This window comes from Lissotriton helveticus, chromosome 7 (genome assembly GCF_964261635.1).
Source record: "Lissotriton helveticus chromosome 7, aLisHel1.1, whole genome shotgun sequence".
In the NCBI taxonomy this organism is placed as follows: Eukaryota; Metazoa; Chordata; class Amphibia; order Caudata; family Salamandridae; genus Lissotriton; species Lissotriton helveticus.
In genome coordinates, this window is record NC_136068.1 from 17,711,003 (window position 1) to 17,730,823 (window position 19,821).

Below are 19,821 nucleotides of genomic sequence, written 5' to 3' on the forward strand. Positions count from 1 at the left end.
GGTGGACCGATGGTTCACCGGAACTGGGAGGGGCTATCCCCTCACCACAACCGCTAAGCACCAATTGGCTAAGGCCACGATGCAATTTGGCCCATCAGGTGGTAGGCCGCGAGGGAAGTCTTTCCTTTGGATTGCCTGTAAGATAACCCACCATGTTGGCATATTTTGTATGCTAATAAACCTGCAGCAATTTTTCCCACCAAAAAGTTTTCTTGTCTACTTATTTATGTTACATGTATGTTGCTGTGGGAGGGCTGGTGAGTGTGGCCGATATTGGCACTATGTGGGCTGACCGACTCGTCCCCGCAAGGGACCCTGATAAGAGGGCGGCCCCTTTAGTTTCCCAGGATGGCACACTGGACAGCCTGGTGTCCGGAGACCCCTTCGGGGTATTATGCGTCACTTTCGGCCGAGGTGGGGGAGGGGAGAGGTATATGCCTCCCCCGCCCACCTGGCGGTCTCTTTGTCCCTCACCCTGATGACGTTTCCCTCCCTACCGCTTACCCGGCGTATCAGGGTGGGGGGGAAGGTTCTTCTAATCTTCTTTATTTGTGTCGCAGGCAGAGTTACAGGGCGATCCAGAGGCGTCAAGGTACTCAGGGGTACCCTCTTCAGGAGCACAAAGACTGCGGAGGCCTAATATCCCCAGGAAGTCTGTGCGGTGGACCCTGAGGTGTGTCTGTCCTACGGACGGTTGGAAACCTGTACAACCGGGAGTCGCTTGAATGCTCCGCCCCTCGCAGGGGGGGGGCGTGAGTAAGAGGGTGGACCGATGGTTCACCGGAAGTGGGAGGGGCTATCACCTCACCACAACTGCTAAGCACCGATTGGCTAAGGCCACAATGCAAGTTGACCCATCAGGTGGTAGGCAGCGAGGGGCAGCTTGCCTTTGGATCGCCTGTAAGATAACCCACCATGTTGGCACGTTTTGTATGCTAATAAACCTGCAGCAATTTTTCCCACCAAAAGTTGTCTTCTCTGCTTATTTATGTTACATGTATGTTGCTGCGGGAGGGCTGGTGAGCGTGGCCGATATTGGCACTATAGTTCAGCACGCAATCATGGCACGTGCTGCAGGAAACGCTCAACAATTATATCTTTGTTGCATTATCATGTTGTTTTTGGCGATGGTGCATTTGTAGAGGGAATAGACAGGGGTGGGCAAAAGCATGTACAGCGCCCTCTAATTGTATTTCGGGTTGAGGTGTGGTTGCGAAGGGCAGGCAAAATTATTTTTCCCCCCGCCAAGAACAGCGGATAGGAACTGGGGCCCATCATGCCTTTGTAGAGGGTTTTAGTTGCTCGACTTGGGTACATGTGTGTTTTCTCAGTGAAACTGGCAAACGATGCAGCCAGTGACCACGCTAGCTGCAGATTTTCTCCTCAAGTGTCTGATGAGTTCTTGTTCCCCTTGCACCACACTGCTGTGGAAGGGGTGGTGGGGGAAGCGGGGTAGAATGGTCCATTGTTTGTGTAGCTGGTATCCAGCTCATGTCTCGTCAAGGTCTCGTGATCCAGCACCCTCTTCAACTCAAGCACTGGGCACACGTGGGAAGGACCTCTTGTTTACCCCTTCATGTCTGCTCCTTGTAGGGTGGGATCAGTTGATGTTGTTGCCACTGACCTCCCCCATTCCCTCCTCTCTCAACCAAGGAACCCCCTCGGCCTCCTCCACCACATGATCCATCCGACTGTCCCCGGAGGGCTGATGGTCTGTTTGGGGTGCATCTGAGATTGCACTTAGCCTCTCAGGCCTGCATCCCCTGGGGGTTTAGACTGCTTTTTTTCCATTCTGTTTCTATGCCGTGAGGGGAAGCCCCCCCCCAGTGGATAGAGGGCTTAATAAACTACCCAGGTGGCTGTGGCCAAAGTGAGGACGAGGTCAGCGGAGCTGTAGGGAAACAGAGGTGAGGGGTGGAGGAGAAGGGGACGTTACTACTTTACAATAAGTTCTCTCTCCATCTATTCTACACTCCCAACCCACATCTTCCCCATCAGCTTCTTGCAGTGTCTCAATGGTTCCCCCGTCCAGGCGCCTCCTTCCCCAACTCCTTTATTAGCACAAATAACACAGTAGAGTTTCACAAGGGTTGGCCAGCGTCCGGCACGTCTCATGCAGGCTTGTGCAACACTTCCTTGTTCCCTCCCCTTCCTCTCTGCCTGCTGACCCTCAAGCTCCCCGGTCTCTGCCCTGTCCCTTATCTTTTCACCTCTCCCTTTCTCCTGCCCCTTCCACCTCCACTTGCTGATGTCTCCTTTCGACCCCTGCTCCAACTCCCTTTCCTTGTCTCTGCATTCTCTCCTAAATAGTCGTGGTCTTTTGTGTCTTACCTAGGGCTTTAAGTGGGATAAAAAACTGGGGGGCCTCAAAGGGGTGTGGCCAATGTAATTAAGGGTGTGGCTTAAAACCCAGAAGCGAAAAATCTGTGCTTAGCATTTCATCCTTGCAGCACTGTTGAGAAGAGGCACACCTTTCTATTTAAAATAAAACATGCAGCCCATTTGTCAGTCTTTACCAGTTTAGTTGATTGTCCATTGTTGGGCTTCCTTGTCACAGAGCTTGACAGTCTCTGCCTGTAAAGAACAAGTTACTTACCTTTGGTAATGCCTTTTCTGGTAGATACAGTATCTGCCTGTGGATTCCTCACCTTGTGAATATCCCCTTGCGTCAGCAACATTCTGAAATTATTTTCGTAGCCTCGCGCCGACGTGGACTTGAACGTCATAGAGACACGGCATCGCACGCGACTCCGCTGACGTCACCGACGCCTATAATAGGCCCACACCGGCGTGATGACATCAGTTCTGCCCTTTTTTCCGTGCCTTCGAGGCACACGGACGGACCAATGACAGTAGAAATTTACATAATATACACTACACGACAGTCAAAATAACACACACTGTGTGAAGCAATTGTAAGCAAACATTTGAAATAAAACATTTTCTTGACCATAAAATAAATACAAAACAGATATTCTGGTATAGAAGAGTGGACAACGGGGAGGCGGGTGCGTCAGTGAGGAATCCACTGGCAGATACTGTATCTACCAGAAAAAGCGTTACCGAAGGTAAGTAACTTGTTCTTCTGATAGATAAATCTGCCGTGTGGATTCCTCACCTTGTGAATAGAGTCCCACAGCAGTCCCCACTCCCGGAGGAGGGTGTCCACTCTGCTATACCAGGAAATCCTGGAGGACAGAGCGCGCAAAGTGGCCTTCCCTCCTCACCTCGGTATCCAGGCAGTAATGCCTCGCGAAAGTGTGGAGGGAGGACCAAGTTGCGGCCTTACAAATATCCTCTACAGGAACACCTCTGGACAAAGCCGAGGTTGACGACTTAGCCCTCGTAGAATGAGCCCTTATACCCTCTGGAGGATCCTTACCAGCCAAAGAGTAGCAGATCTTTATACAGAGGATGATCCATCTTGAAATAGTTCTTTTATGAACCGCTCTTCCTTTTTTGCAGCCAGCAAAACCAACGAAGAGCTAGTCATCCACACGACAGTCTTTAGATCTGTCCAGGTAAAAGCTCACCACTCTCCTAGGGTCCAGACGGTGTAACCTCTCCTCCTCCTTGGAAGGGTGTGGTGGAGGATAAAAGGTAGGGAGGGTAATAGATTGACCAAGGTGGAAAGGAGTCACCACCTTAGGGAGAAAAGCAGCCCTGGTCCTAAGAACCATTCGATCAGCATGAATGGTCAAGAAAGGGGGCTTGGAACTAAGAGCTTGAAGCTCACTTACCCTCCCTGCCGAGGTAATGGCAACCAGAAAGACTGTTTTAAAAGTCAAAAGCCTCATAGGACACTTGTGTAAGGGCTCAAAGGGAGCACCCATCAAGTATGTTAAGACAAGATTTAAGTCCCATTGAGGCACAATAAAGGGAGTAGGAGGGAATTTATTAACGAGACCCTTCAAAAATCTTAAAACTACAGGAGATTTGAAAAGAGACGGCTGGTCCTGCAAACATAGAAACGCAGACAAAGCCGAGAGATAACCCTTGACTGTGGCAACAGCAAGTCCTTGCTGCGCCAAAAAGAGAGCAAACTGGAGAACATCAGATAAGTGGGCTTTCAAAGGGTCAACAGATTTCTCTCCACACCAGGTGACAAATCTAGACCATCTATAAGAATAGATGGACTTAGTGGAGACACGTCTAGCTGAAAGAATGACATCCACATCTCGTGGGAGAGAAAAGGAATTCAGGTTGCCCCGTTCAATCTCCAGGCATGAAGGTGTAATGTCTGGAGGTAGGGGTGTAGAACCTGCCCCTCCATCTGAGAGAGGAGGTCTGCCCTGTGAGGGAGACAGAGCGGCGGGTGAGAAGAGAGGTGGAGAAGATCTGTATACCACACCCTTCTTGGCCAGTCCGGGGCGACCAATATGACTTGGGCCCGGTCCTGGCGAATCTTCCTCAGAACCCGAGGAATCAAAGGTATGGGTGGAAACGCGTAAAGGAGTGGTCTTCCCCAACTCAACTGAAACACGTCCCCCAAGGCTCCTTGCATCGGATACTGGAGACTGCAGAATGACAGGCAGTGAGCATTCTCGCGAGTGGCGAACAGGTCCACCTGAGGAGTCCCCCACGTCCGAAAGACGTGACGAACCACCTCCGGGTGAAGCCTCCACTCGTGGTCGGCTGAAAACTGCCGACTGAGACTGTCTGCACGCACGTTCAGAACTCCGGCCAGATGATTCGCATCAGACAAATCTGATGGTCCTGAACCCAGGACCAGAGACGCAGAGCCTCTCTGCAGAGACACTGCGACCCCACTCCTCCCTGCTTGTTGATGTACGACATCGCGGTCGTGATGTCCGTCAAGACTTGGACCGACCGACCGCGAAGGGAAGGGAGGAAGGCCTTGCGCCAAATGTATCGCCCGCAATTCTAGAAGGGTGATATGAAGCAACCTTTCCTCTGGAGACCAAAGACCCTTGACCTCCAGATCCCCCAGATGAGTACCCCACCCTAGAGTGGATGCATCCGTTATTACTGTGGCCACCGGAGGAGGCAGCTGAAAAGGCTTCCCCTGAGACAGGTTGCCTTCCACGCCCCACCAAGACAGATCCGCCGCAGCTTCTCTGGAGAACCTTACTGACTCCCTGAGATCTCCGTTGTGTTGATACCACTGCCTGCGGAGGCACCACTGGAGCGCCCTCATGTGCCAGCGTGCATGGTTGACCAACAGAATGCAGGAAGCCATCAGACCGAGCAGACGAAGGACCTTCAGGACTGGAACAACCGCTCCATTGTAAAATAAAGGAATCATTTCCTGTATGTCACGAATCCTATGAGGAGGATGGAATGCATGACATACAGTTGTGTCCAGTACAGCACCTATGAACAGGATGCACTGGGAGGGCACCAGGTGAGACTTCGGTACATTTATCGAAAAACCCAACCTGTATAACAACTGGGTTGTCTCTTGCAGATGTTGGAGCACTCTCTCCGACGACTCAGCTTTGATCAGCCAGTCGTCCAAATAGGGAATACAGGATTCCCCGACCTTCTGAGATGCGCTGCCATCACCGCCATCACCTTGGTAAAGACTCGAGACGCAGTAGTAATTCCAAATTGAAGGACCGCAAACTGATAGTGTTGCGATCCCATCGTAAAACTGAGATACTTCCTGTGCGACTTCAGGATTGGGATGTGAAAGTACGCATCCTGCAAGTCGAGCGACACCATCCAGTCTTCTTCTAGCAGCGCTTGAAGAACCTGAGCAAGGGTGGACATCTTGAATTTCTCCTGTTTCAGCTAGAGATTCAAGATCCTGAGATCCAGGATTGGACGAAGTCTGCCATCCTTCTTGGGAATCAGGAAATACCGGGAGTGGCATCCCTGACCCCTTTCCTGCTCTGGGACCACCTCTATCGCACCCTTTCTTAATAGAGTCTGCACTTCCTCCTGTAGAAGCAACAGATGTTCCTCCGTGCAAAAACCTTGGCAAGTAGGGTAATTGGGAGGAAATTCCTGAAAGGGAAGGGCATACCCATTTTCTACAAGATTGAGAACCCAAAGATCTGATGTAACCGATTCCCAATCCTGTAGAAAATGGGTAAGCCGACCCCCCACCGGACCCACATGATCCTGAATGACGGATCTAGGACTGCTTTTCTGAGGCTGGAGGGTTGGAGGAAGTGGAGGAGGAAGAGGCTTGACGTCCACGAGGACGCACTCTTTGCTTTCCCCTGTAAGATCTGTACATGGAATTTTGCTGCTGCTGCTGTTGTTGTTGCTGCTGCTGCTGACCTTGTCGGTAATTCCGAAAGGAAGAGCGACCAAAACCCCTGACTCTCCTGGACGAAGAACCTCTGATCTGGAGACCTAAAGATTTAGCAGTCGCCCTACTGTCTTTAAATCTCTCCAGGGCCGTATCAGCCTTCTTCCCAAAGAGACCAGATCCATCAAACGGCAGATCCAGCAAAGTCGCCTGAACATCTGCCGAAAAGTCTGAGGATTTCAGCCAAGCTGATCCTCTAGTGGCGACAGCAGTGCCCATGATACGTGCCACCGAGTCCGCAGTGTCCAGACCACTCTGTATCACTTGGCGAGCCGCTGCCTGTGCATCCGAAATTACCTCCTCAAAATCCTTCCTGTTGGCATCAGGAATCTTAGGAGCTAAAGTACGCATAGTATCCATAAGGGCATGCACATACCTCCCCATCAGACAAGTGGCATTAGTCGACTTCAACGCCATGCTTGCAGAGGAGAAGGTCTTTTTAGCAACCTGATCCTGTTTCTTTGCCTCTTTTTCACCGGGGACCTGAGGAAAGGCACTCACATTCTTTTTGGAACAGGCTGCTTGAATGACTAAACTCTCTGGTGATGGATGAGACGACAAAAAAGCAGGGTCTTCAGGTGCAACCCTGTACCTTCTTGCCACACTCTTAGATACTGCAGGAGCTGACAGTGTTTTTTTCCACACCTCCAAAATGGGTTCCGTTAAGGCATCATTAAACGGAAGCAATGGTTCTACCACAGAACTAGGCAAATGCAAAACCTCTGTGCGAAGATTGGATTTAAACTCCACTGTTGGCAAAGTCAATTGAAGAAGTTCCGCAGCCTTCTTCATCACTACATGACAAGGCTGGACATCCTTAGAAGGTGTATCAGAGCCTGAAGGCAACTCCCACTCCGGAGAGAAATCCAGGCTACCAGCGTCAGCCAGTTCCTCAAAACAGTCCTCCTCCAATTCACCTTCCTCCATATCAGGATGCGACTCCATATACCTTTGCTCTCCTGAAAGGCGTTGAGCTTCCCTTCTGGACCTCTCCTTTACACACCTCGCAGCCGGATCCACAAACGGCTCCGATGGAGCCGGGATCGACGTCGGTATCGAATCCGATGGCCCAGCGGGATGCTCTCGAGGTCGATCTGGAGCGGGCGACGACCTCGGCGGAGCCGGAAATTGCCATGGCGGCGGCGGAGCCGGCATATAGGGCATGAATGGAGCAGGAGGATAGGAGTGAGGGACTCCTAGATTGAAGGCCAGAGGACCCATGGGACCTGAAGGTGCACCAGAGGGGTCCCACGCCCTTGAAAAGACGCCATACATAGCGTTAAAAAATGCCGATGGGTCCTGGCCTGGGGTTGGAAAGGGTGGCTGTAAACCCTCAGGCTGGTCTTGTGGAGGGTTCGGATTCGGCTCTTCGGCAGGCGCAGAATCCACATCCACCTGAACCTCTTCCTCATCTCGGGCCGGGGACGGCGCCGGAGACGGATTCGAAGCCGGAGTCGGCGACTGCACCCGCGACTCCGAAGGCGAGGACTCACCTTCAGGTTCTGAGTCATCCAGTGTAACCACCTTAGAACGTACCTTCTTCGGTGACCTCGACCTCGAGCCCGACTCCTTACCGGAACGACGGCGGGACTCATGCCTCCTCTTCTTATGCTTCCTCTTCGACTTCGGAGCATAGTCTGAAGCGGACCTCGAAGACGACTCCTCTCGAGATCCGGATCTTGACTTCGACCTCGAACTCGCCCTTCGAGAACGAGACCTCGAAGATTTTCCTTTTCCAGCCTTCAGCTTCGCTACCAGGAGTTTGGTCTCTCTTTCCCTCAGGGCCTTCGGGTTCATCTTCCGACAAGACGAACATCCATCCACATCGTCATCAGAGCTCAAACACCAAATGCAGTCCTCGTGCGGGTCAGTTATGGACATCATTTTCCCGCACTCCCTGCAGGGCTTGAAGCCGGTCTTATTTGTCGACATCGTCGAAGAGACAAGAAACGAAGAAGCAGAAAGCGGTAACAAAAAGGCAACAAAGTACCAGTTGGCTACTGAGATTCCCGAAACCGTTAGCGTCGACGACGTGGAAAAAAGGTAACTGATGTCATCACGCCGGCGTGGGCCTATTATAGGCGTCGGTGACGTCAGCGAAGTCGCGTGCGATGCCGTGTCTCTATGACGTCCAAGTCCACGTCGGCGCGAGGCTACGAAAAGAATTTCCGAATGTTGCTGACGCAAGGGGATATTTACAAGGTGAGGAATCCACACGGCAGATGTATCTATCAGAATATATTTTCTTCTTTTCCTTGACACCTTATGTTGATCGGTCAGGGACAAGAACCTTAATTTGGCTTTTGTGGCCAGTTGGCAGCTGGTGACAACTTCTGTATACCTCTTCTGATGGAACACCGTTGGATGGTTAAAAAAGGGCAACTCTGACTTGCTTTTCCGATGGGAACCATTGCAAGGGAACCACCCTAGCACCAACAAAGGCAAATAGCGTCTGTGGTTGTTGACAGTTTTATGCAGTTTTTAGGTCTTGACTATTAATCCCGCATGGGATAATAGACGAGAGTAAAGAGGGCAAACCAAGGTCTGAAACCATCGCGGATTTCGGACAGTTCGTGTGGTGCACTCGTGCGGAACGCGCGTCCACATCAAAGCCATCAGCCTCCCTCCCACAGGCATCTGAAGCTTCCCCAGCCACTTCTCCTCCCCCCTAATTCACCCCTGCAGTTTCACCTTCACGGCTGCGAGGCCGTGCTCTCACTTCAAAGGAATGCGCACCCCGCCCCGCAATGAAATCTGTTTCCCTCACAACCCCTCCTCCCTCCCATAGTCCCGCATCTCTCAACCGGCTCACTTTCACTGCTGCGCGGCCCCATCACTTTTATGGCCCCGCGGCACCGACCGTATACTTTTAATGAGAATTCACCACCAATAAAAAGTGGCATCTTAATATACTAAAACTCAGGCACAATCTCTTTTTCAACAACTGTCCTTTCTTGTCCCACGATTAAAACACAGGCCAGGAGCGCTGCCGGTTGCCATAGTTACATTCCATGTCCATTTGCCACCTAACTGATCAAAGCTTGAAGACAACAACACACATGGAGAAACAGCCCGACTTTGCACAGTGTAATATCCAGCCACTAATTAACAACGCCCCCCCTCCCCCCCCCCGCCTGTGGGCTCCATCAACTTGTTTCTCTTTTAGAATGCGGGGTGGCAACGTGTGTGTGTGTGTGTGGCGGGGGGTGGGGCTGAGCAGCTCCGCCTGACAACACTCCCTTACGCAGCCAGCACTCAAAAGACTGGATCAGAGTACCTCTTGCAACAAACTGCACACGAGCTTCAGCTGCCAACCTCGCTGGAGCTGGGAACATGCTCTGTGAGACACAGCTGCCAGTACATACAACACGTAGCAAATGCATTCCTTAATTATCTTGGTAAGGGTTCTGATGCCGGCTTCCGTAATTAAAATAAAAAAAATAACCGTCCCACTCCTCCTAGTCACTATCCAAACTGTGTGTCGCACACTCAGCACCAACTGAATCTACAGACACAACTGTGCCTAATGCAGGAATGCACTGTTCAAATCTGCTCTAGTGCACTGCGTTTGTTCCGTGTATCTTAAAACATGTAACCAAAGCTTTTTGAAACTTTTTTTTGAAAAAATCAACCAAACATGTAATAAATTCACATGCTCATAGAAATTTCAAAACAACAATTCAATCGTGTTAGTCAAATTCATTACTTTTATATAGTTCCGTGAACATGCAATACTTTTTTTAAACAATGCAGCAATTCAATATCATTGCTAATGCATTCCACATGTTCATATCAAACATCAATTCACAAAGAAAATATTGATGACTTCATCTGTATACTTTCATGGTTTCCCAATGCATTTCGATGCCATTGCATCTTCGTCAGGGGAATAAACTGTATAGGACAAATGACAACAACCGTATATTCTTAATGAGAATGATATCATTTTTTTGTAAACATTTCAAACAGGTTATCTCATAGGCATTTTTCTCAAAGGTAACTTACAACTCGATTGTATCCAAACATCCTGCCCTCCCAAGCATACATGTGTTATTTGTACTGTGGTTGTCCCTATACATGCCATTAGAATCAAACAAGTGCAATCAACATCTGTGTCATCTGAGTAAAAAGCATGACTCAAAAATTCAAATAAAAACGTACAAATAAAAACGTACCCTCTGAACAACACCTGCTGTTTGTATCCTTATTTACAGATGGAATATCTAGCCTGCAAACCAGAAGTGAAGCTTGTATAAGTGGACCATAATGCACAACAGGTCTCCAAATCTATGTGATATAAATCATTATTTTACTTACTACTCTCTGGGTAATCGAGGCGAACCCTCAGTTTGGACTACTCTCGCATCCTAGAAAACCGATAAAAACCAAGTTACTCTTGTGAGTGAATGTGCACTAACTCCCAACCAAAACTCCACTAATATATCAAACTCCAACACGTGAAAATTACCGTGTCTGTTCTAATAGTCCCGTCCTGGTCTCCTCGATACTCCTCAAAGCAAAAAACGCCGCGCTGCAACACGCCATGCCGGGCAGTATTTAAACCCGTCATCACGAATGGACCGTGGTCTCCGCCCCCTCTGTCCCATTACCGTGTTTTCGAGATGTGAAACCAAAAAAAACATCTCTGCATTAGAAACAACGCTGCGGGTCTTCAAAAGTAAATTAGTGTATTACCATACCCTTCACGCTATGAAATTGAAACCTATTATATTCGTGTTCACTTATTGTGAACTATACAACCTTGTCATCCATGATCATAGAAAGAGGACTTATCTGATTTACCATTATCTACCGACTGTGTGCTAAGCGTCCCTAGTCCATCATGTGTCAAACACTGCTCCCAATTTACCTGATCAATGGCAATGATTTGTGAGGGATCTATAAATAATACTGATAGTAATAGTGACTACTAAATGATAACAATTAAATGATAAAAATAATTAAAAATAAAAAATTAAAAATAATAGTTTGTTAAGTACACACTATGTTGTTAACACTTGTCAAAAATCTAATCCTGTATTCACAACTTGCTATATTACCACAGTCAATCAGGCAATTATAAGTAACATGCAAATTCAATTTTCTCATTGAGCCCACCCGGTTTCACGGTATTTAAGTATCTCATCCAGAATGTCTCTCTCTGAGCTATTCTTATGTTGGGATCCACATGGGGTTCGACCAACACCTGCTCTAGTACAGTAAATTTTAATTGCGGAATAGTGTGTTGTCTTTCTCTCCAATGTTGCGCCAAACTCGATTTTTCCTGCCCTAGTCTTATATTTGATTTGTGTTCCGTGATTCTTATCTTAATTTTTCTTGTTGTGCGTCCAACATAAACTAAACCACAAGGGCACTTGATGGCGTATATCACAGAACTGGTGTTGCAGTCTGAAGTATGTCTAAGTTTTATCTGTTTGCCTGTATGCGGATGTGCAAAAGTCTCTCCAATCTGTACGTTCCCACAATGACTGCAATTGTAACATTTGCGCATTCCTTTGGTTCTCTCGTGCGGAACCTTCACATTTTGATGTTTCAATAATTCTTTCAGATTTTTAGATCTCGATAGTGCAAAAATTGGTTTGTCAACAAAAACAGTCTTAAAATCTTCCTCTTGCTCAATCAACTCCCACCTCCTTAGTATGCTTTTTTTAATTTTTGATGTGAGTGTGGATTGCTTCAGCACACATACTTCACGTCTTGATGGGATCTTTTGGACCTTCTGCAATAGATCTTGTCTTGTTTTTAATGTTGCTTTCTGTTTTGCCTCTCTAAGTACCTGTTCCGGGTACCCTCTCTTGCTATATTGTTCAGCCATTTCTTCTATGTCCTGCATCGCTTTGGATTCATCACTACTAATTCTCTTTATTCTTGTGAACTGCGAAAATGGCAGATGATTTTTCAAACTCAGCACCACCACAGCACCAATGAGCACCACCACAGCACCACTCAGCACCACCACAGCATCACTTAGCGCCACCCCAGCATCACTCAACACCACTCAGCACCACCACAGCACCATTCAGCACCACCACAGCATCACTCAGCACCACCACAGCACCACTCAGCACCGCCACAGCATCACTCAGCAACCCCACAGCACCACCACAGCATCACTCAGCACCACCACAGCATCACTCAGCGCCACCCCAGCATCACTCAGCGCCACCCCAGCATCACTCAGCGCCACCCCAGCATCACTCAGCGCCACCCCAGCATCACTCAGCACCACCACATTATCACTCAGCACCACCACATTATCACTCAGCACCACTCAGCACCACCACAGCATCACTCAGCACCACCACAGCACCACTCAGCACCACCACAGCACCACTCAGCACCACCACAGCACCCCCACAGCACCACTCAGCATCACTCAGCGCCACCCCAGCATCACTCACACCACCACAGCACCACTCAGCACCACCACAGCACCACCACAGCATCACTCAGCGCCACCCCAGCATCACTCAGCACCACAGCACCACTCCATTATCACTCAGCTCCACCACAGCACCACTCAGCACCACCACAGCATCACTCAGCACCACCACACTATCACTCAGCACCACCACAGCACCAGTCAGCACGACCACAGCATCACTCAGCACCACCACAGCACCACTCAGCACCACCACAGCACCACTCAGCACCACCACAGCACCACTCAGCACCACCACATTATCACTCAGCACCACAACATTATCACTCAGCACCACCAGAGCACCACTCAGCACCACCACAGCATCACTCAGCACCACCACAGCACCACTCAGCACCACCACAGCATCACTCAGCACCACGACAGCACCACTCAGCTCCACCACAGCATCACTCAGCACCACCAGTTTCACTCAGCACAACCACAGCACCACTCAGCACCACCACAGCATCACTCAGCGCCACACCAGCATCACTCAGCACCACCACAGCACCACTCAGCACCACCACAGCATCACTCAGCGCCACCCCAGCATCACTCAGCACCATCACAGCACTACTCTGGAACACTACAGCATCACTCTGGAACACTACAGCATCACTCTGGAACACCACAGCATCACTATGCGCTACCACAGCATTATTATGCGCCACCACAGCATCACTCAGGGCCTCCACAGCATCACTCAGGGCCTCCACAGCATCACTCAGGGCCTCCACAGCATCACTCAGGGCCTCTACAGCATCACTCAGGGCCTGCACAGCATCACTCAGAGCCACCAAAGCATCACTCAGGGGCACCACAACATCACTATGCGCTACCACAGCATCACTGAACGCCCCAGCATCACTCATAGCCACCACAACATCACTCCGCGTCATCACAGCATCAATCTGTGCAATCATTCAACAACAACTGGTTCAAATATGTTCTCTTAATGTTTCAAGCTTTATTACAAATGTCACAAAAAGATGTTAATATTTCGCTTCTGTTCTTGCATTTTCGTCACAATAAAATACACTGAACATAATTTTTACAAAAGTTATTTACAAAAGTTTAAGCTATTGCCATTATAAATTACAATCACTTTTATTTAAGTATTAATTATTAAAAAAAATTAAAAGCCATTGTTATTTGTAATATCAATACATCTAAGTCACGTAAATACAAAACATGTTGCATTACAAATGCTATAGGTGTCACATTTGCGAAAGTTATAACAATTGGCATTGTAAATGACAAAGCTATTAATTTAGCTATTTTCAAAACCAACACATAAATAAAAAAAATGTCATTTACAAGACCAATAGCTCAAACTTTCCTAATGCGAGACCTATTGCATTGCAAATGCTTATTTTTCTTTCTGAAGACTGCTTAGATTTTAACCCCTTCGATGCGGGGCTGTTTCCCCCGCTGTGCTGGGGGGCGGGGGGCGCCTACAGCGCCCCGGTGCTCATGACGAGGTCAGCTCGTCATGAGCTACGGCGCTCCGGTGCTCATGACGAGCTGAGCTCGTCATGGTCACACCCGTTCCCATGGAACATTCAGCACAGCAGGGGAATCAGCCCAGCGTGCGAGCGTTCCACGGAACGGGCGAGGTCATGACGATCTCTGCTCGTCATGAGCACCGGAGCGCCGTAGCTCATGACCAGCTGAGCTCGTCATGAGCCCCCAACGGGTTAAATTGGGCCACGTCTGATGATGTGCTTCTTTCAGTTCTGTTTTTTGTAAACAACAAGAGTAGGCCTTGTCTGCTCACGTTCCTTCTTATAAGATTGGTCCTACTGGTCCCAGTGTGCTGTGTAATGTGGAGTGGGTGGGCATGTGATTGGGGATAATGCGCTGCATGGCTAAAAACGTATAAGGTGCCAAAGGCGAGACCTATTGGCTATGCTAATGCTTGTTATTCTGTGCAGCAGCATCAGCCTATCCTGCACAATCCATCTGCTAACATCAGATGGGAAGGATCAAATCCCTGAGAAAGAACAGGGACCTTCTTGTGGAAACAAAGCAAAGCGGTCATACAAATAAAGGCACTTGCACCCTGCAGCTTAAAAGATAAACCTTCTTGGTGAGAGTCAGTTTATAGCAGGGTGACCCTAGTGACTGCTTCAAAGGATGGAAGATATGCATGAATTAGGGGGTCAGAGGAGAGTGGCAGAGGCAGATAATAAAGTGAAATGGGGACGGAAGAGGTAGAACATGGAGGAAGAACTAGAGACGGACCCCGAAGAGCAAGGGAGCTAGGAATTAATCCCTGGAAGGAAACACCAAGGAAAGACTAGAGGCAGACTCTGAGGACGAAGGGAGAGGGGGGTTAATCCCAGAAAGGAAACACTGAGGAAGAGTTAGACACAGAGCCTGAAGATGAAGGGAGAGGGGGTTAATCCCAGAAGGGAAACACTGAGGAAGGACTACAGGCAGACCCTGAAGATGAAGGAGTAGGGGGTTAATCCCAGAAATGAAACACTGAGGAAGGACCAGAGGCAGACCATGAAGATGAAGGTGAGAGGGGTTAATCCCGGAAATGAAACACTTAGGAACAGCTGGGAACCATTGGTGGACTGAAGCCACAGATAGAGATATCTTGGCACGAGTCTTTATGCACACTTACACAATGATGAACACCGCTAGCACGCCAATCACAATGTCAACGATATATCCAACTGAGAGACCTGGACTGCTACTAGGGCTAATAGGTGGAGAACGGGCTTTTTCTGAAAAACAAACAGAGAGGGAAGGGTCAGAAAGTCATATATTCCTATGTTTTAACATTTGCTTGTGTCAGGGAGCTCTGTACACACCATCCTTGCGTGCACGGGGCTTCACGACTCTCACGTGGAACCACTACTCTGCACTTTTTACCCCCTTTATCAACACCTACTGTCACATAACCATTAGAGTGACACAGAGTGTAGGGGATGTACACTGTGGAGCTCTATATGAGTGGAGTACAAAGACTGCAATTCTCCCTTGTATACTGGTGAGAGTGTATGCGCTGAGCCCTGTGGCCCTCCACATGAGTGGGAGTACAAAGACTGCATACTCTGCCTTGTAAACATGTGTGTGTGTGTAAGGCCACACACTGTGGCGCTCCACATAAGTGGAAGTATAACATTGCATATGCTAACGTGATATATATTTTTTTAAATACTTTTTTCTGCACAATGTTATACACATATAAATACATTTTATGAATTCATCCCTGAGTTAATTGTGCACTTTTTCAATTTTCAACCCACCCCCGGGGCTGGTAAGAGCAATGTATTCAATATGTTTGCCCACATCTACAACAAAAATTCACATACATCAAATATTTCATACAGATTCCTTCATTACAACCCAAATACAATGCATTGCAATATGACACCACAACTAATCTATTGATTTTCCTCTACCCATTCTGAGAATGGCGCCCAGATTCTTAAACCTTTAATTTGAGCTTGAATCCCTCTTCTTGCATAAGCAGCTTTTTCTAGCTTGTACGTAGCCAGAAATCGGGAGAGCCACTGTTGAAATCCCAGGGGATGGGATCCAACCAAGCAGAGGCAACACACAATCGAAACATCGCCATCCCAATAAACACCAACTCTTGACCTTCATTGCCCAGTTCTTTTCCCCCACCCCGAGCACGGATAGGCTTGGTGAAGGTGAGCATTCTATTCCCAAGGCTTCCTTAAAAAATTTGATGATATCTTGAAACCTTTGATACCTTTGAAAGTATACTACAGGGAGAAAATATATGAAGAAGATCTGCCTAAAATATAGCGCACCAAGGGCAATATATCCCCTTCCCACTCCCCCATTTGGCTATCTTATGTGGAGTGTAATAAAATGAGAAGCAGGTCTTATAATATTGTGCTTGTAGCCGAGCCGGGATTAGAATGTTCTGTGCCATTTTAAATGACTGCTGGAATGTATATTCCGATATGTCAATTCTCTTCCATTTTGATGCCCATAGTTCCATATCATCCTTCATCAGGAAGTTGAAAAGATTATAGACAACCCGAATGGAAAGGTCCTTATTCTTTACCAATTTTTCAACTATTGTATTTCTAGAAAAACTGATTGGTCTGCCACCCTTCTTAAATAAAAAGTCCCTTATTTGAAGATATTTAAAGAAGCCTCTCCCGTCTATCCCAAACTTCTCTTTAAAATCTTCAAAAGAGACTAAGGGCCAGATGTAGGTAATCCCAGTTTACCTACTCTTAAATACCGAATCATACCGATTCGGTATTTAAGAACAGGTAAATGGGATGTAGGTAATTTTTCTGTAAAAATTACCGAATCGGTAAGTTTCGGTAATTACCGAATTGGTATTTACAGATTCGGTAATTGCCATTCATTCCTATGGGCCTGGAGGCCCATAGGAATGAATGTCAATTATCGAATTGGTAAATACCGATTTGGTAAAAGGGGGAAACATTGAAGGGTGGCAGGGTGTCACTTTGACACCCTGTTGCACCCCTCAATTGTGTATGGGTGCACATGTTGCAGACATATATGCCCTAAGGGCATGTATGTCTGCAACATGGCACTGTTGGAAAAAGAAAAAAAAATGCTTTTTCAAAGGTTTTCATTATTTACCACCAACTTCTGGCCTTTATTGGTCTGCGGTCGACAGAATGGTCTCCATTGGTTGATTATAACTATGTTTTACAGAACCACAGGGATTGCAGTAACTCTTACACCGTAAAGAAGCAGAGCATTGGTATACTGGTATGTTCTAGATATGGACGGGAGAAATGGATAAACCTCATTGCAGGGGGCTGTGCATGAATATTTTAAGAATACTATGACTACATCAAAAATACCGCGATCCCCGCACGCACTTGTTCCAAAGACTGTTCTGCCGCAAATGTTGAATCCTCCTAAAGGTGACACAGGCTGTAATGCATCAAACACTTCATTGCCTCAAGAACTCCAGAAGAAGCTCTAGAAAGAAAAGCTCAGCTGCCACTGGCTTCCATGAACCTGCCAGTGAGTTCCCATACATCCCATGCTCTTCACCCTCTGCAGCAAAGCAGCCTCTGTGCATACCCAGCACTGCTATAGTCCAGGCAAGGACAGCATCTTTACTGCCACTGAATCTGTTGTCACACAATCAGTGCACTTCATTAAAGGTGCACGGAATTACAGTTTTTTTAGGAAAAAATATATAGAATTTAGGAATATTATGTGACATTATAAACCAGATTTAAAATAATTCCCTTTGGGGGTCTATCTCAGGTGAAGATTACACACGAGGGCATAACTCAAGTTCTTGTACTTGGGATCCCAGCAAGGGGCCTTCTCCATTTTGATTGTTTCTTCTCGAACTGGTCTTCCACAAGATAACTTCTCCGTGAACCAGTCCCCACTGCAAATAATTACCTGCATCATTTCCGAAATTACAAGTAATTCACGTAACGTGAACGTGTGCAAATTATGTAAATCACCTGAGCATCACATAAATTCCACTGGGCCACCTTAGAATATCCCCTGGAGTCAGACTGGACCCGGAAATTATTTGCGTAGCAGTACCCATGCGCGTTGGTAGGCGTCGTCCGTGGCTCCGCGTCCGTCGTGATGACGTCGTCGGAGTACTTACACGCCGCCTCCGTGTGCTGACGTCAGTTCTTATACACAGCTTTTCCGCGCCAGAAACGCAGAGCCATTATAAAAACCAACACTGGTGACATGAAACTAGGGCCCTGAAAGGGGATGACCTTAACCCTAGATATCGGTTCTCAGAACGGGGAGGATGGGTGGGTCGGTAAGGAATCTATCACTAACTAATGTCTCTTACAGATATATCGTTACACAAGTAGTAACTTGTGCATCTGAAAGAGACACGTTAGTGATAGATTCCTTACCTTAGAATAGATACCCCAGCAATACCAACCCCGGTGGTGGGTCTGCAAACCAATAATCACACCAGAAAGTCCTGGAGGACGGAACGGCCAAAGAAGCCATCCCTCCAGACTTGGCTGTCCAGGCAGTAGTGTCTTGCGAACGTGTGCAACGAGGCCCACGTAGCTGCCTGACAAATGTCCCCGGCCCAGGGCCCAGGGCAGTAGTAGTCGCCTTGGCCCGAGTGGAATGGGCCCTCAGCCCAACAGGAGGTTCCTTTTTAGCCAAGGAGTAGCATGCCTGGATGCACAACACGATCCACCGAGAGATGTTCCGTTTGTGCACCGCCCATCCCATCTTAGCGCCCACGTAACCAACAAAGAGTTGGTCATCCACCCGGAACTGGCGTGTGCGATCCAGATAGAATGAGAGCGCACGTTTTGGGTCCAGACGGTGGAGCCTCTCTTCCTCTTTCGAGGGATGCGGAGGCGGAAAGAAGGTGGGCAAGGTGATGGACTGCCCGATGTTGAAGGCTGTGACTATCTTGGGCTAGGAAAGAGGGTCTTGTCCTCAACACAACCTTGTCCGAATGAACAGAAAGGAAAGGTGGTTTGGAAGAAAGAGCCTGGAGCTCACTCACCCTCCTGGCAGAGGTGATGGCAACCAGGAAAGCAGTCTTAAGGGTAAGAAGACGGAGAGTTGACTGGGGGTGAGTGTTTGTATTGTTAACACTCCGTCCATCACCACCTTTGGTTTTTCTTTGTTCGCCCTAAGTTGGCAGGGTATGCTCAGACGTGAGTCCCTTGCTTACTTTGCCACTGGAGTCAAGCAAGCCCGGCTGAAGATGAGCTGTAATGCCAGAAACCGGTCCTGGGAAGCTTGATTCCGGTCCAGGGAAGACGTGGCTTGGCAGTTCGGGCTGGACTGTTCCCATGAGGCACAGGGTCAGACTGATTTGCATACGGCCATGTCTGAACTGGGGTGGCGGAGTGAGCTAAAGAACGGTGATGGATTAAACCCAGATCAGTTGACTGGCGGTGAGTGTTTGTGTTGTCAATGCTCCGTCCATCACCACCTTTGGTTTTTCTAAGAAGACGGAAGTGGCTCAAAGGGAGCGCACATCAGATAAGTGAGTACAAGGTTCAAGTCCCACTGGGGCATCACAAAAGGAACAGGAGGGAACATGTGTGTGATGCCCTTCAAAAACCTATTTACAATTGGGGACTTGAACAAAGATGGCTGATCA

The 19,821-nt window shown here is 48.2% G+C and overlaps 1 protein-coding gene and 1 long non-coding RNA gene across 4 annotated transcripts in view; both read right to left on the reverse strand.

The window, feature by feature from the left end:
- Nucleotides 1-19,821, reverse strand: part of LOC144767942 (cell adhesion molecule CEACAM16-like) — a 240,727-nt gene that overhangs the window by 152,395 nt on the left and 68,511 nt on the right. For all 3 annotated transcript variants that reach the window (XM_078651285.1, XM_078651287.1, XM_078651286.1), the window contains exon 3: nt 15,358-15,460. In XM_078651285.1, the coding sequence (XP_078507411.1) occupies nt 15,358-15,460 (103 nt within the window). The remainder of the gene's footprint in view (nt 1-15,357; nt 15,461-19,821) is intronic.
- On the reverse strand, nt 10,455-12,418 carry LOC144766576 (uncharacterized). Its single transcript, XR_013597844.1, has 3 exons — nt 10,749-12,418; nt 10,598-10,647; nt 10,455-10,508 (listed from the first exon to the last, which is right to left on the reverse strand). It is a non-coding gene; the product is annotated as an uncharacterized LOC144766576 (long non-coding RNA).